Source organism: Eulemur rufifrons, chromosome 16, assembly GCF_041146395.1.
Source record: "Eulemur rufifrons isolate Redbay chromosome 16, OSU_ERuf_1, whole genome shotgun sequence".
Classification (NCBI taxonomy): domain Eukaryota; kingdom Metazoa; phylum Chordata; class Mammalia; order Primates; family Lemuridae; genus Eulemur; species Eulemur rufifrons.
In genome coordinates this window covers 6,549,005-6,564,811 of record NC_090998.1, presented here as the reverse complement: position 1 = coordinate 6,564,811, position 15,807 = coordinate 6,549,005, and the positions used below count along the sequence as shown (strand labels likewise).

General features: G+C 53.6%; 1 protein-coding gene across 1 annotated transcript in view; it reads left to right on the top strand.

Annotated features, from left to right (window-relative positions):
• The window catches only part of VWF (von Willebrand factor), a 142,723-nt gene that overhangs the window by 63,092 nt on the left and 63,824 nt on the right, over window positions 1-15,807 (top strand). Inside the window, exons 18-22 of the mRNA XM_069491458.1 lie at window positions 1,046-1,206; window positions 8,497-8,600; window positions 10,065-10,203; window positions 12,861-12,995; window positions 14,604-14,750. Of these exons, the coding sequence (XP_069347559.1) occupies window positions 1,046-1,206; window positions 8,497-8,600; window positions 10,065-10,203; window positions 12,861-12,995; window positions 14,604-14,750 (686 nt within the window). The remainder of the gene's footprint in view (window positions 1-1,045; window positions 1,207-8,496; window positions 8,601-10,064; window positions 10,204-12,860; window positions 12,996-14,603; window positions 14,751-15,807) is intronic.

Below are 15,807 nucleotides of genomic sequence, written 5' to 3'. Positions count from 1 at the left end.
CCCCTTCTGCTGCCTCCTGCCTCTTTGACCTGTCCTTAATGCTCCTCTTGCTCAGAGCCTTCTAGGCTAGTCCCTGGAAGGTATTACCTCTTTCAAAGTCAGAAAGCTCCTAGAATTCTGTGCAGATTGGGAAAAGCCATTTAACCTTGTGGAGTTTCTGTTTCCTAGCAAAAGCTTCCATATAAAAACAAGGCTGGAAATTCTGGCTTTATTGCCCACAGGAGACAGTCAGTGACAAATGCCAAAGTGCCCTGGGACTTTGGAAAGAAAGATGCTGTATCAGTTATCTGCTGTCATCATTATCCAATCAGCCGTTGATACCTACTAATTGTCAGGAACTAGGAGCTGTCCATGAGCAGAGTGGACGGCAGTCCCTGCCTTCACGGAGCATGCATTCTAGTGGGCCCAGTGCGCAGGCGTCGGCCGGTCTGTGACATGTGTATGTAGTATGTCACATGGTGAGAAGGGCGTATGCAGGATACAGATGGAGATCAACGAGGCAGGGAGGAGAGGGGGAGCGTCAGGGACGGAGTGTCACAAATTTAAACAGAGTGGCTGGGCAGGGGCTGGCATTTCAGCAAAGGCCCCCTTAAAGTCTTTGTGGTTGAACGACCTTCCCTTCCTACGTTAGTTGTCACCCTTCAGGAATGGTTCTGTTGGGCCCCACTGAAGCTCCTTTTTTAGCACCCAAACCCAAGTCTTTTAAAGCCTGAGTCTGGAAGTTTCTGCAGTGCATCCTGATTCCATGCAGCCTGCCACAGCAGGACTGAAGGTGCTGGGAGGTGTGGGCCCTCAGGTGAGTGCAGGATGGGAGAGCCACCGCCACTGTAGGCCGGCGGTCAGGAGCTCAGATGGGCAGGTGAGGCTGCCCTCCCAGTCCCGCAGTGGGAAGCTGGCTCAGAGGCTGGGCAGCATCTAGTCCCAGGGAGTGGGCAGCTCTGAGTTTCTTGAATTGAGTGAAAGCACCTAGGGACCAAAGGATGGTGCAGAAGGTAGATCCATTCACTCCTTCACTAATCCCCCCTTTGATTTTCCTACCTTCAAGGCAAAAGGAGCCTGTCCTGTCGGCCCCCCATGGTCAAGCTGGTGTGCCCCGCCGACAACCCCCGGGCTGAAGGGCTGGAGTGTGCCAAGACGTGCCAGAACTACGACCTGGAGTGCATGAGCATGGGCTGCGTGTCTGGCTGCCTCTGCCCCCCGGGCATGGTGAGCCCCGCCGCACAGGGCTGGCGCCTTCCCTCCCGTCTTCCCGCGGGCAGGGTTGAGTGAGGGGCTGTGCAGCCGGTGAGAGCAATGCTAGACGGGGGTGGTGATGGGGGTGGTGGAATTGGGAACAGGGGTGGGGGAGACAGTGGCCAGGTCAGCCCCAAAGTCAGGGAGGGAGTTGGTGGGAAAATGTTTGGGGTTGACCCTGATGGGATCTGAGAAAAATAGAACTTAGCTCACAGGAGTGCCATAGGAAGCAAAGAAGGTATTTCCAAAAAATACTTACAAGTGAAAACAGGCATTTCCACTAGAATTTTCCCTAGGGCCACATTCCATGGTATGAGATGCAGGGACACATGTATCTGCATATGATTTGCATCTGTGCGTGTAACTTTCCATTTCAAGAGAGGACACTGATGCCCTGTCACGCCACCAGCAAGCCCTGCGCCCAGCACTGAAGCTTGTCTTCTTCATCTGTAAAGTGAGTCTGAGGTCTTGGCCAGCTCCTCACATTCCGGGATCCTGGCGCGGGGGCTGCCGTCGTGCACGGAGGCCACGTGTGGCCCGAGGCTGTGCCGCTTTGCGCCTGCCCGGCTCCCGAGCGCATCTTCCAGAGCTCCTGCTGGTGGAGGTGACCTGAGCGTGCCCAGGCCTCTGACCTCACTCCCAAGTCTATCTTTGGCCAGTAAATAGATTTGGCGTAGTAAATAGATTATATGTGTATTACTTTTGCCATCCTGAAGGATGCAGCTTCTGGATTTTTCTCTTTCAAATACATCCTGTCTTCTTCCTTCCCTGACTCCAATTCCTCATACCCAAAGTGAGTGGTGAGGGGTCTGTGGGGCTGTGGAACCAGGATGGGAGAGGCAGGACGGCTCTCCTATGGCCGTGGAGGGGCATTAGTGATGCCCGGACCCCGACTGAGGGCCAGTGGCCTGGACCGTGGGAGCTGCCAGGGTTCTGTCGAGGGAACCCAGGCCCATCCCCAGTGTTCCTCAGGAAGGCTGGGATCAGAGTGTGCTTTTCTACTGACCCTCCAACCCTTTCTTCTCCCAAACAGAGTGACCAGCTCTTATTAATTCTCCCCTCTTTGTTCGCCTCTGTCTTCGCCTCTGAAGATTCTGGAACCATCTTTTCCAGATGTGGGAACTAGAGATTGGCCAGTGAGCACCTTCAAACTGGAAGGTGTTATTGGATGTTCGTGGAGGGTCTATGGGGGGAACCTCAGACCTGGGTAGGGGCATAGAATAGGGGAGGGCAGGGGAATCTTCCTTATCGCTCCTTTTATCCCTAGGGACTTTTATTTTGAGTGTCTCAGAGCTTTGGAGGGGGACATAGATCATTGTCTCTTCATCATGCCTGGAGGAGAAATTCTCCTGATGTCAGCGAAGTCTCAGCAAGAAAAGGGACCTCACTCAGGATTATGTCAGCTTCAGGAACTCTTTTAAATGCATTTTTTTGGTCATGTAGGAAACAATACAGATATTCATAAATATTAATAAGCACAATAATTTCATTATGATCCCAAATGCCCAGTGGAGAGTGAGGACTCATGCGTAGGACGTGGACGTACCACTGGGAGCTTACTTGCCATCCCAAAGCATCTGGCACGCATGCTGAGGACAGCATTTGGATACCTGTCACCTCAGCTGCCAGGGATTATAAACTCAAAAGAGTTTAGGTTATTTTCACAACTGCTTCGTTACGACGCTGACAGATGTGCAAACTGCTGAGGCCAGATTCCGGAGAGCAGAGGAGTGTGTGTGATTTATTAAGTGTGCGCAGGGTGCTGGCTGCGTGACGGGACATGTGCTCTTGGCCACAACGCAAAGAAAATGGGGCTGGAAACACTGTGCTTGGGCCCATCTGATGGGGCAGACATTGCCCCCAGGGGTGTTTCTCTGTCCGCCCTATCCCTTGTGGGAGATGGTAGGGTTGTGGGCTGTCACCAGGGGTTTGGGAAGAGGGTCACGGATTCTGCATTCTGAGGACTTGAGAGGGGAGAGGGAAGTAGCTTTCTCCTGGGGCAGACCTACCGAGGGCAGCGAGTGCCGAGCAGGGGCAGGGCTCCGGGCAGAGGGCTGCCAGGCCAGGCTTCGCCGCCTCCTGGCTCCGCGGGCACCATTGTCCACCTTGTCTGGAGCTCAGCTGCCTCGGCCGCTGCGTGGACACTGACTTCCTGTTCTGCCTTCGTGACGCGTTGGCCGTGGGCTCAGAGGAGATGTATGTGAATGCCTTTTTTTTTTTTTTTTTTTTGAGACAGAGTCTCACTCTGTTGCCCAGGCTAGAGTGAGTGCCATGGCGTCAGCCTAGCTCACAGCAACCTCAAACTCCTGAGCTCAAGCGATCCTCCTGTCTCAGCCTCCCGAGTAGCTGGGACTACAGGCATGCGCCACCATGCCCGGCTAATTTTTTCTATATATATTTTTAGCTGTCCATATAATTTCTTTCTATTTTTAGTAGAGGTGGGGTCTCGCTCTTGCTCAGGCTGGTCTCGAACTCCTGAGCTCAAACGATCCACCCACCTCGGCCTCCCAGAGTGCTAGGATTACAGGCGTGAGCCACCGCGCCCAGCCATGAATGCCTTTTAAAACCAGAGGGTGCTGTAGAATTGTAGGAATAGCCTTAATTGTTGCTTTGTAATAACTGAGGCTGTCTCAGAGGCTGCACTGTCAGCTCCTCCTGTCCGCAGGAGAGGTGCTAAAAGGACCCTTTTTCTTACATTTCTAATCTATTGTAAACCAATTCTTTTGTAAATACAATAACTACGAATTATCAGAGAAATGAAACAAAAAAGCAATGCGATCAAAATATGAGCCCCGCCCCATTTTTATTACGTGCAACAGACATGACCGTATTTGTCAGATTGCCGTGAGATTTTCTAAACACGTTCTCTCAGTTTCTGTACTTACGTCATCACAGACTGGCCCTGGCCTGGGGACTGTTCTTTGAGGAGCTGTGCCCTCAGCTGAAGATCGCCTCTCCTCCTTTAAGGTGTCCCTCAGAGTCCGCTGCATGTCCAGAAGTACCTGTTTGAAAATGTTGGGGGACAGGGAAGGAGCCCCTCTGTTTCTGACTTGTCCCAGGCCTGGCGCCTGCTTACAGCAGAGGTTTTCTGGTCCATTCCACAAGCTGCAGACTCTGTTCCGGCCACTGTGCAAAGGTCTCCTGGCACGGGAACAAGGAGGGGAGGGGTCCTTTTGCTAAGTGGTCAACACCATGGGACATTGTTGGTGGAGAAGCCATGGGAAAAAGGCATAGTGTTGGAATCCCACACTTTCGGGTGTGAATCCTGGCTCCTGACAGCTACTTAACTGAGTGGCAAGTCACTTAAAATCTTGATGTCTTAATTTTCTCACCTGTAAAATTGGGTTAGAAGGGCTGTTGGGAAGACTGGAGATTGGGAGGTGCTCAGTAAGTGGCGGTTTAATGACCACTGTTATAATAGTTCATGGAGGGAACCCGTGAATCCTAGCATGAACAGAGACACTGCAGGGAATAGTTAGCACCGCCTGGGAGACACTTGTGAGAGCCCAGCATTCACATTCTGAGACCCATGGGACCAATAAAATGAGGGAGTTGCACTGGAAGACTTCCTAAGTCTTTTTCTCTAGTTTGGAAATTCTTGAGTGAACTTTCTGCCTGAAGCATCCACTCCTTTAAGTGAGAATATTACCGGCTTCCACCACTGGGTGGCAGAAAAGCACAGCTGGCCGCCCTGCCCAACTCCCAGGCGCCGAAGCCCGGCGGAGGAGAAGGGGCCCTGCAGACCCTTGGGACGCACTGTTTCAACCCCTTCTCTCTCACGGGTGACCGAGACACAACCAGTTCAAGGCTATGAAGTTGTGTAGTGGAAATTCTGGTCCCCTGACTCCCAGACCAGGGCAGCCTCTGGGAGGCCAGGCCACTGGGTACTCACAGCCAGGCCTCTGATGAAAGTGAGGTCCCTGTCTGGGGGATGCTGACTTGGCCTCTGAAACCTGTACTTCCTAAACTGGCTCCCGGCTCTGCTGGCATCAGGAACCTCTTGGCCGCTGAGAGATGTGTTCAGGTCCCTGGTCCTTGGGTGCCTGGGTTTCTCATGCCCCATATGAAGACTGAACGACTTCGGCACTGCTCCTTGAAACCCAGGGCCTGGGTTCTGGGCCCAGCCTGCAGGGCCTCACGCGTGGGCATCATAAATCCCGTGAGATGTCATTTTAAAAGGCCCAAGGAAGCCCTCCTGTCTCAGAACTATCTCCTACAGGTTCCAGAACTTGTCACCTAATCAGGCTTACTGAACTATAACAAGCGTAGATTCACTTTGGTTAAGGAGCAAGAGCTTACAAAAGCCTTCCAACCTCATCAATGCTCACAGGAAGAGTCATTTGCACCTTCGTGTGAGTTGCTTGCTCAGACTGCTTTCCTCCCCGCAAACCTCTGGTTGGAATCAGCTGTGTTGGGCTGGGAGTGTTAGTGGAGCAGGAGAATAAACAGGGGCAGTCGGAAGGCAGAAAGGTTTGGAGAATGAGTTTGGTGTCCATGCGTGGGGCAGGGGGAGGATGGGGCCTCTTCAGAGAAGGGTAACAAAAGCAACTTTTTTCTACTTTGTAATTTTTCTTGGAGCTGACCAAGACCGGGCACCCTGTTCTGGGCTGGAGCCTTTCTTGCTCAAGGTGTCTTGAGTTGATGAACAACTTGATGGCTATTTCTGCCACGTTTTCTTCCGAAGTCTTCAAAGCACATTCATGAACTTTATCGTAGTATCCTTCTGGTGTCCAAGGGACAGACACTAGGCGGAGATGGTTCTCTTCCTTTTTACCATGAGGTTTCAGGGGCTTGGCGCAACTTCCTCCTAGGGGCTGCTGAGCTGGCCTGCCCCACCGACCTGGGCCGCCCTCGTCTGCAGCCGGTTCGCGCCCACATCTGCCTTCACCCCCATGTATTTCTGTCTCTGCGAATTTCTTTAATGCTTTGGGGTTCCCTGGGTGTTTTTAGCTGGGCTGTTGTTACTTGGTCTTCTCCCCAGTCAGCTCACGCTGTGGCCTGGAAACACTTTCCTCTCCTCTGAGGTTGTCTGTTGTCTCCTTTCCAGTTCTAACTTACGGATCTAACCCTGCGCCACTGCTGTCTTCATAGCAGCCCTCATTTAATATCCAGGTCCTATTTTAATATTGTAAACCATCAATGAACAGTCTCCTTTTGCTAGCGCCAGTCCGGGCAGAGAGCAGCCGTGTGGTTTGCCCGTGAGTGCCCGGGAAGGCGCGGCTGCGATGGCGGCAGTGTTCTCCCACGGCCCAGCTGGGATCTGAGCGTCGTGTCCCTTGGAAGAGGTTTCTGTAGACCCACACCTGGGCGGAGGGAGGGACTCCTTGCGCCACCGAGGTGTGGGAGATTTTTGTCAATAAGTTGAAGAGGTAAAAACATGCAGCTTGAAGACCAACAGGCCCGGAGCCCTCAAGCCAGCCTGCCTGCAGGTGAGGGGCAGCTCGGGTGTGTTCTGCTGAGGTGAGGCGAGCCGGACTCTGTTTCCTGGATTCCACCCTATCATCCTGCCTCACTTCTGTCTCCCGTAACTTTTCGGTAACGAGGCTTCTCATCTGGTCTCTGTCCACTGTAGGGTGAGCTTGGATGGCAGAACAGTGCTCCCCAGGCGATGTGTCTGTCATTCCTATAGCAGCCACTAGGTGGCAGGCCTGGGACCTCAGAGCTGATGGTGGGGGCTGGGGGAATGTGGGGATGGACCCCAAGGGTGACAGAGCCTTCTTGAAGGTTCCAGCAGGGAGAGGTTTCCAGCCCTTTCCTGCTCCTACCGAGCTGCCACCTCCCCTACTGGGTGGCTAAGCTCATTGTCTTCTAAGAATAGCAGTTCTAGGAGGAAAGCGCTACCAAGAATGTGGCTGGCTGCATCTGCCTTGCTCTGCACGCTCCTTCTGCCCTGGCTTTGAGGTGGTGTTAGGTTAAGTAGTGGAGGCTTCTCCCCCCCCACCCCCCGCAACACATGCACACGCACGCATAAACACACACTCATGCACACACACACATGCACACGCATGCTCACACACAATTTTAGCCTGGGTCCTTGGCCCGAAAGCCCGAGGATTGCCCTGTTCCCAGGTTTTGCTCTGTCTGGCTCCAAGCCCTGGGAGCTCAGGCTTATGTGGGAGTGGCTACGTCACATGGAGCCTAAGCCATCCAGACCAGGGGCTTCTCACCCCTCAGGTAGCTCTGGAACCAGAGTGCCATGATCGTGTCACCTGGGGGTGACCCAGGCCTCTTTGAGAACACCCGAGGCTGGGCCATGCCAGAACAGACACCCAAGGCCACCCCTGAGTTCTCACAGTGGTTTGGCTAACTGTGGCCAGTGGCTCCTAGTTCTTTCCTTCCCCCTGGTCCCAGCAGACCTGAGGAGTGTGATGTGCTCACATATGTGACTTCCTGAGGGCTGGAGGACAGGGAAGTAGAGCATACCCCAGGGAGAGTGTATCAGAATACCAGGGGACTGGGGAGGAGGGGCTCGTGTGGCTCGGACAAGCCCCCAGACTCTACTTATGTCCAGCACTCAGCTCCCTCCTCCAGAGCAGTAAGTGCATATTAATTTTATTCAATATAGTGTCCATTTTGTTTAATTATAACCATAATACATGCTCACTAAGGAACATTTGGAAAAACATTTAAAAATCAAAAAAGAAAATAAAATCCTCCCACTCCCCTCTCCCAGCCCACCACCTGGAGGCAAGTTGTGTGTTTCCTTCTAGTCTCTTTTGAAATATATACAAATTTGGAACCATATTATATATAGTTTTCTTTCTTATTTTAAAAACTAACAGCATAATTATTTCCCACATCATTTAGGATACTTACGAAGGGCCACTCTAACCGCACCATGGGACAGTGGCAACTGGGGATTCCTTGGTGGGTTGGATCATTTTCTCATCGTTGAGCACTTGATTATTTCCATTCTTTCTTTTTGCGATGATAAAAAACTCTCCATTAATCTTTGTCCATAACTCTATTTCCTTTGGAGATATCCTTTGTGAGAAATGGCTGGATTTAAGGATATGCACATTTCAGGGCCCCAGAGGGGTGCGAGAGGCAGAGGGCAGCAGTGTCCTCCGCTGACAGGCAGGAGCTGCGTAGACGGGTGTTCGTGTCTGCCAAGCCCTGGCCTGGGCATGGGCTCCCTGTCCCGGCCTGGCTTGTGGCAGAACCTGCCCCCTACTAGGTCCTGTGCAGGGATTGCTGGGAGGCTCCAGCCCCAGGTGGCTTCCCCAGGGGGGCCCTCAAGACCTGTGGATTCTTTTCTCTTAGGTCCGGCATGAAAATAGGTGTGTGGCCCTGGAAAGGTGTCCCTGCTTCCATCAGGGCAAAGAGTACGCCCCGGGAGAAACGGTGAAGATCGACTGCAACACCTGGTGAGGCTCCGCCAGGGGCTTCCCTGTGGGAGGAGCGAGGGGCAGACGTGGCACAGAACCTTCCCTGCTTGCCCCCGGCACCCTGTGGGAACCTGATTACTGTTTTCATTTCCTCTGCGCCTTTGTTTCTCTATCTGTAAAATGGGGAGAATCTTTATCATCATCTGTGCTCATCCTGTGTAGACACTATCCTGAAGGTTAGTAAGGTGGAGCATCCCTTATCCGGAATGCTTGGGACCACAAGTATTTCAAGTTTTGAATTTTTTTGTATTGTGGAATATTTGTATATCCATAATGCATTATCTGGGGGATGGGACTCAAGTCTAAACATGAAATTTATTTGTATTTCGTATATACCTTGTACTCATAGCCTGAAGATAATTTTATACAATATTTTTAATAATTTTGTGCATGAGACAAAGTTTGTGTATGTTCAGCCGTTAGAAAGCAAAGGTGTCACTGTCTCAGCCATGCATGTGGCATTATGTTGGTGCTTAAAAAGTTTCAGATTTTGGATTTTTGGATTAGGAATACTCATCTGGTATTTCTGTTCAGGGAGATAGGCCCTGGGGAAGGTAAGGACCTCGCCCCATGTCAGTCATTGCATATGTCACCAAGCTGCCAGTGGGCGTGGGTCTGGAGGTCCTTTCCTTACAGGCCGTGCACGCTGGCGTGTGCCGTGGTGGCGAGGTTCGAGGAGGGGCTTGGTGGGGGTGGCTGGTTCCCCTCTCCCTTCTCCCTGCCACCCTTCACATCACCCTCCGCCTGCCCACTCAGCCTGCCTGTGACTTCTGGGCTGTGCACAGCCTTGGACAGGGGCCCAGGGACAGTGGCAGGAGGGCTGTCTCGTGGGCCTGAGGTCTGAGCTCACCACCTCTGACGCACACGTGGGCTTCCTGATGTCAGCTCTGGCCCCGGGTGGTGGTGGGGGACAGGCCTGTGGCAGTTGGGAAATCACTGTAGATTTAAACATGTTGTGGCACACAAAACCTCTCCTGGCAGAAGTTCATGGTTTGCCACTGTTTTCCAGACACAGAATTTTCCTGCTGTTCTGTCTTGTTTTTCCTGTTAGCCTTGGGGGGTTCAACCTCAGTGTGCCTGTTTCCTAGAGACTCCGTGGCCTGTCTCAGGTAGACTCGTGGCTTCCAGGGTGAGGCTGAGCTTTACAAGGATCTGGGCCTCCTCCCTGGCTGCCTGGATCACTTTGGACAACCCCGTCCCTTCCTTGCCTCAGTTTCCCCCTTGTAACTGGAGAGCACCGTGGCTCCTCTCTGTCCTGCTGGGCTCTGTGCTGGGCCTGTGAGGTCCGTGCTCCTGAGGCTGCAAATCCTCAACTTCTTGAGGCTCCCTGGAGGGTTGGGAGGCACCCAGAGCATTCTGTGTTCCTTCATTGTCTCCACTGCCCAGACAAGCCCCTCAGACCCAAGGCGCACAGCCAGTCATCCTTGCCATTGCTGTTCCCAGTGTCTGTCGGGACCGGAAGTGGAACTGCACAGACCACGTGTGTGACGGCACGTGCTCCGCCATTGGCATGGCCCACTACCTCACCTTCGACGGGCTCAAATACATGTTCCCCGGGGAGTGCCAGTACGTTCTGGCTCAGGTGAGCATGGAGGAGGCTGGGGAGGGTGTGTCTGTCTGGAGGGCGTGGGAGGGGCTGACTGTAGTTGGTGGTTTCCAGGTTGGATTCTGCCATTATGTCTGCAGAAAGGACCCTGGGGTCTGGTTTCTCCTGGAGTAATTTTCCGCCCCTCATAGAAATGCCTAAAGAGGGAGGGGCTTCCGAACTCAAAGTGGTTGTCTGTTTTCCTTCTGCTCACCTGGAGACTTGTGGGAACGAGACAGAAGCTCGTTTTTGCTTAGGCTTGTTCAGGGAGAAAAGCCACCATCAGTCCCAGTTAGCACCGACCTGGAATTAGAAACAGGCATTTGCTCCTTTTGGTGGACACAGCGCAGTCAGGCTGCACGGCGTGGGGAGGGGGCTGGGCTAGGGAGCCCCCGCTCACCTTCCCCGCTAGCACCTGTGCAGTGAACAGTCTGCAGGCTCCTACAGCGGCCTTGCTCCGGGCAGGGTTGAAGTGGCCCTGGAGTGTGCGTCCCGCCTGAGCCTGCGTCCTCTTGGATTCTCCACCGCTCTCATTTCTATCCTGGTACAATTCAGAATGGGGAGGGCCAAGGAGGGGGCACAAACCTGCCAGGCATGATGTGAAAGAACCCAGGACGTCCTGGCCACTGTGGGGGCGCTAGCCCTCTGCTTCCCGCCCCTGCTGCCCAGCTTCCTGGAAACTTCTGTTTCCGGTTGACAGCAAATGGGTAAGCAAGGACGCAGGAGTGCTTTCCTCACCAGAGACGAGGCGCTGTGCCCTGAGAAGCTTTAAACAAATGTGGTCTTTCTGTCTCCATTCCCGAGGGCAGCAGCGGGGCGGGGGGCTTGGTGTGGCCTGAAGGGAGGACCAGAGCAGCCTCAGCCCCGGGCCTAGCCACAGAGTCAGTGAGGTGGTGCAGGTGCCTTTGGGCCACCCTGCGGAGTGTGCTGGGGTGTGTATGTGTGTGTATCTCTGTATGTGCATGGGTGTGTATCTCTGTGTGTATGTGTGTGTGTATGGGGGTGTGGGTGTGTGTATGTGTGTGTGTGTGTATGGGTGTGTGTGTGTATGAGTGTGTGTGGGGGGGAGGTGTGTGTGGGTGTGTGTGTGTGTTTATGGGTGTGCATGTGTATGGGTGTGTGTGGGTGTGTGTATAGGTGTGTTTGTATGGGTGTATGTGTGTGTGTATGGGTATGGGTGTGTGTGTATGGGTGTGTGTATGGGAGTGTGTGGGTGTGTGTATGGGTGTGTGAATGTATGGGTGTGTGTGTGGGTGTGTGTGGTTGTGTGTGTGTTTATAGGTGTGTGTGGGTGTGTGTATGTGGGTGTGTGTATGGGTGTGTGTGTATATGGGTGTGCATGTGTATGGGTGTGTGTGTATGGGTTTATGTGTATGGGTGTGTGGGAGTATGTGTATCTCTGTGTGTATGGGTGTGTGTGGATGGTTGTGTGTGTGTATGGGTATGTGTATATGGGTGTGTGTGGGTATGGGTGTGTGTGGGTGTATGTATAGGTGTGTGTGGGTGTGTATATGGGTATGAATGTGTGTGGAGGTGGGTGTGTATGGGTGTGTGTGGGTGTGTGTGGCTGTGTGTGTATAGGTGTGTGGGTGTGTGTATGGGTATGGATGTGTGTGGAGGTGGGTGTGTATGGGTGTGTGTGTGTGGGGGGTGTATGTGTATGGGTGTGTATATGGGTGTGTGTGGATGTATGAGTATGGGTGTGTGTATGGGTGTGTGTATGGGTGTGTGTGGGGGTGTGTGGGTGTGTGTGTATATGTGTATAGGTGTGTGTGGGTGTACGTGTGTGTGGGTGTGTGTGGGTGTGTGTGTGTATGGGGGGGGTCTGTGTGTGTGTAGGTGTGTGTATGGGTGTGTGGGTGTGTGTGGGGGTGTGGGTGGGTGTGTATGGGTGTGTGTGGGTGTGTATGGGTGTGTGTATATGGGTGTGTGTATGGGGGTGTGTGTGCATCAGAAAGGTAAGTGATTTACTCAAAGTTACCCAGTAAGTGGCAGAAGCAAGATTCACACCCGGTTGCATGTTTTCCCACGATACCACAGTGATAGCCACCATGGGGGCGGTATTTGCCAGGAAGTGTCCGCTTTTGCTTAATTTTCTATGCAATTGACGAGCAAGGACCAGAGTTCCCTTATCCTTTCTGCTCAGCTTGAGCTGGTAGCTCAGGACTCGCGGAGCTGTGTCCAACCATCTTTGGTTATATTTCTGGGCCAGCAGTCCAGGGGGATTCAGCTAGAATTTAGAGCCACAAGATGCTGTGTGTCCTGGTCAGACTGGTTACCTGGGTGGGACCAGGAACTAATGGGCTCTAGGCAGGGACTCTGGGCCTGATGTGTCCGTCCAAGCAGGCCACATGTCACTCTCTCTCTCCCTGGCCCTCTCCTGCTCCCCGCCTTGTGCTCATTACCACCCTGCCCCACTCACTGTGGGCACCTGGTTCACGGGTCATGGCCCAGGACGACACACCTGAGGGCGTTCACCTGGGCGTGTCCCTCCTTCTCCGCCCCCCCCACACACGCAGGCACACCTACACACCCATGCACATGGCAACATCCTGTAACACATATTCAAAGGCCTGTGATGACGAGATGCCGATCTTCTGGTCGGGTGAGGCAGCAGGGGTGATATTTTTGTCTCGGCACCCCTCTTTCTCCAGGATTACTGCGGCAGTAACCCTGGGACCTTTCGGATCCTGGTGGGGAATGAGGGGTGTGGCTCCCCCTCAGTGAAATGCAAGAAGCGGGTCACCGTCCTGGTGGAGGGAGGAGAGATCGAGCTGTTCGATGGGGAGGTAAGTGCCAGCCTCACCCTCTGCCCTCCTGTCCCCTGTGCTTGTGCCTGCTTACTAGGAGTGTTCATCAGGCGCCTATTTAGAGCTCGTGTGGACGGGATGCTGTGCAGACATTAGAGAATGACCTGGACGTGCCATTGTATGAGAACAAGTGGCAGAGCCATAGGGACGACCAGCCCCCCTTAGTGAAGGTGTAGAGGGTGCGTGGAGAAGGGTGTGCACACGTGTCTGCATGCATGTCGGGGGTCTCGGCGCTGACCTCTGGAGCTGGCCAGGAGGGGAGGGCAGGACGTACATATGTGTTGAAGTGATGGTGTTATGGGAGATTTTTACCTTCTTTATGTTTTTTCAGTTGTTTTTGGAGAGATATTTCTAAAGGAGCTCAAAAGAGGAGTGAACAGATTCAGTCCTTGTGCACCGAGAGCTTAGGAAGTGGTTCTCAGAGGGGTCCGCGAGACTCTTCTAGGATTCAGAATGCTGATCCAGGGCTCCGCCCTGAGATTCTGACTCAGTAGGTCTGGGTGGGGCCCGGGAAGCTGCATTGGAAGCGGCAGGTCATCCCTAGGCCGCAGTGTGGGCTCAGCTGCTCTGTCTACGCATAGTGCTAGGGGGACCCAGCGTGTGGCTGACACCTGCCCTGGCGTCTTCATTTTCTCCCGCGCCTGGGCCTGCACCCCTGCCTTCTCGCACACACCCACCGCTGACGTCCGGGCACGGAGGGCGAAGCCCTCACCACGGTGGAAGAGAACTGTTAGCAAGGGTGGCCTGTCGACTGTGAGCCAGCGGTGTCAGCTCCACGTCAGAGGACAGCTGTGCTCAAGGCAGAGGACAGTGGCGGCGTTGAGCTGGAGGTGTGCAGATGGGGAGCGATAGGTTCGCACGTGTGACTCGTGCTGCATGTGGCGTGTTGCTAACAGAAGGACCTCTGCAAAGAGGTGACAGCGGTTCTTAGCCTCAGCCTCAGTGTGACAAATTAGAGTCAGCTGAGCACCGAGATGGGCCTGGAGGGCGCAGCACAGGCAGTGACTGGCCGATCAGGGCTCAGGTCACAGTCAGTCCTGCTGAGCCGAAACTCGTGCCTGCTGCGTCTGGCGCCCCACTCCTGTCTCTGTTCCCTTCAGCCGGACTCCTGTGGCAGCAGCGTGGGGTGGGGAGGCGGCGGGACGCAGGGGAGGGAGAGTCTAGTACTCGTTTCTGTAAAGGAATAGATTTGAGAAACAGTGGCCTGGAGATGCTCAAAATCATTGCCACGTTGAACACCTGTCTAGGGGACCACTGTATTTAATGACCGAGTGTCAAAACACTTTTTGTGAAGTGAGGGCTGGTTTTCTGCTTATTGGCATGGTTGTATTTTAATCTCATAGTTGCAATTTCACTGCTGCCTCTCTTATCATCCCTTGGTCACGTGTTCCCAGAGTGCAGAAGGGGAGGTGGACACAGAAATGTCCAGATGTGGCGCTGGCCCTGCAGAGGCAATGGCGCAAGCCGTCGGAGGGGCGGCGCCTGCACTTGTGGGCCATGGAGACAGGCGGGCAGGTGTGGCGTGGGGACACTCTGGTGGTCGAGTCCGTCCTTCAGCACCCGCCTTGCTGCTCTGTCTCCCTGCAGGTGAACGTGAAGAGGCCCATGAAGGACGAGGCTCACTTTGAGGTGGTGGAGTCCGGCCGGTACGTCATTCTGCTGCTGGGCAAAGCACTCTCCGTGGTCTGGGACCGCCACCGGGCCATCTCTGTGGTCCTGAAGCAGACATACCAGGTCGGTGGCTTTCCTGCCTCTGCTTCCTCTTGCCTGGGACTTGTTTGGACCTTCTTCAGCTCCCCGAGTAGCACCCTGTGGCCTCTCCCTGCTGTCTCGGGGGAAGTCAGTCCTTTGGTCCAGCCTCCCCCCTGCACGTAGAGCCGCAACTCAAGGCTGAGAGTTAGCCTGGAGACCTGAGCGGCCTGCGTGTGGGAAGGAGTGACTGGCCTTGCGAGGCACACAGCTTGTTTCCACAAAAGAGGGAAGTAAAAGAGCAGGCAGTACTAGCTTTCTTTAGGTTTCTTAATCTAAAGAGGTGAGCTAATCATGTACAGTATTATTATGATACTGCGAGGTGTTCTGGGGTGTTTCTTTGCCGTGGAGCCATAGCCCAGCACGTTTTGATATCCAGTTTGCTGGGACTTTAATGATTTCGCTAAGTGGCGTGTATGTGACCAGCGGCTCTGTCCACTGTGGTGGCTGACTTAGTCTTGGCAGGAATGGCCTGACAGGGCCATCATTTGCAGGTGGGGAATGCCAGCAAGGGGTGCGCCCTCACTTCTCTGTGGCAGCCCACTGCATTTCTGGAAAGCATTAACGATTCACTCATTCGTTTCTTCAGCAAATACTTACCAAGTTCCTATTATGTGCCGAGCACTGTGCTAGCCACTGTGGATACAGCAGAGGGGAAGTCAGACATATATATGCCTGTGTGTGTACGTACATACATGCCTCCCTTGCCCCTTGTGTTAGTTTTCTGTGGCTGCTGTAACAAATTGTCACAAATTTAGTGGCTCACACAAGAACACAAAGTTATCATCTTACAGTTCTGGCGGTTAGAACCCTAAAGCCAGTGGCAGAGCTTCGTTCCTCCCAGAGGCTCTGAGAGAGGATCCCTGTCCTAGCCTCTTCCAGATTCCGGAGGCCACCTGCATTCCTTGGCTTGTGGCCCCATCCTTGTGTTCACAGCCAGCAGCATAGCACCTTTCAGTCCTTCTCGTTGCTTCTACCTGTCACGTCTCCTTTCACACTCTGACCCTCCTGCCGCACTCTTAGAAGACCGCGATGACACTGG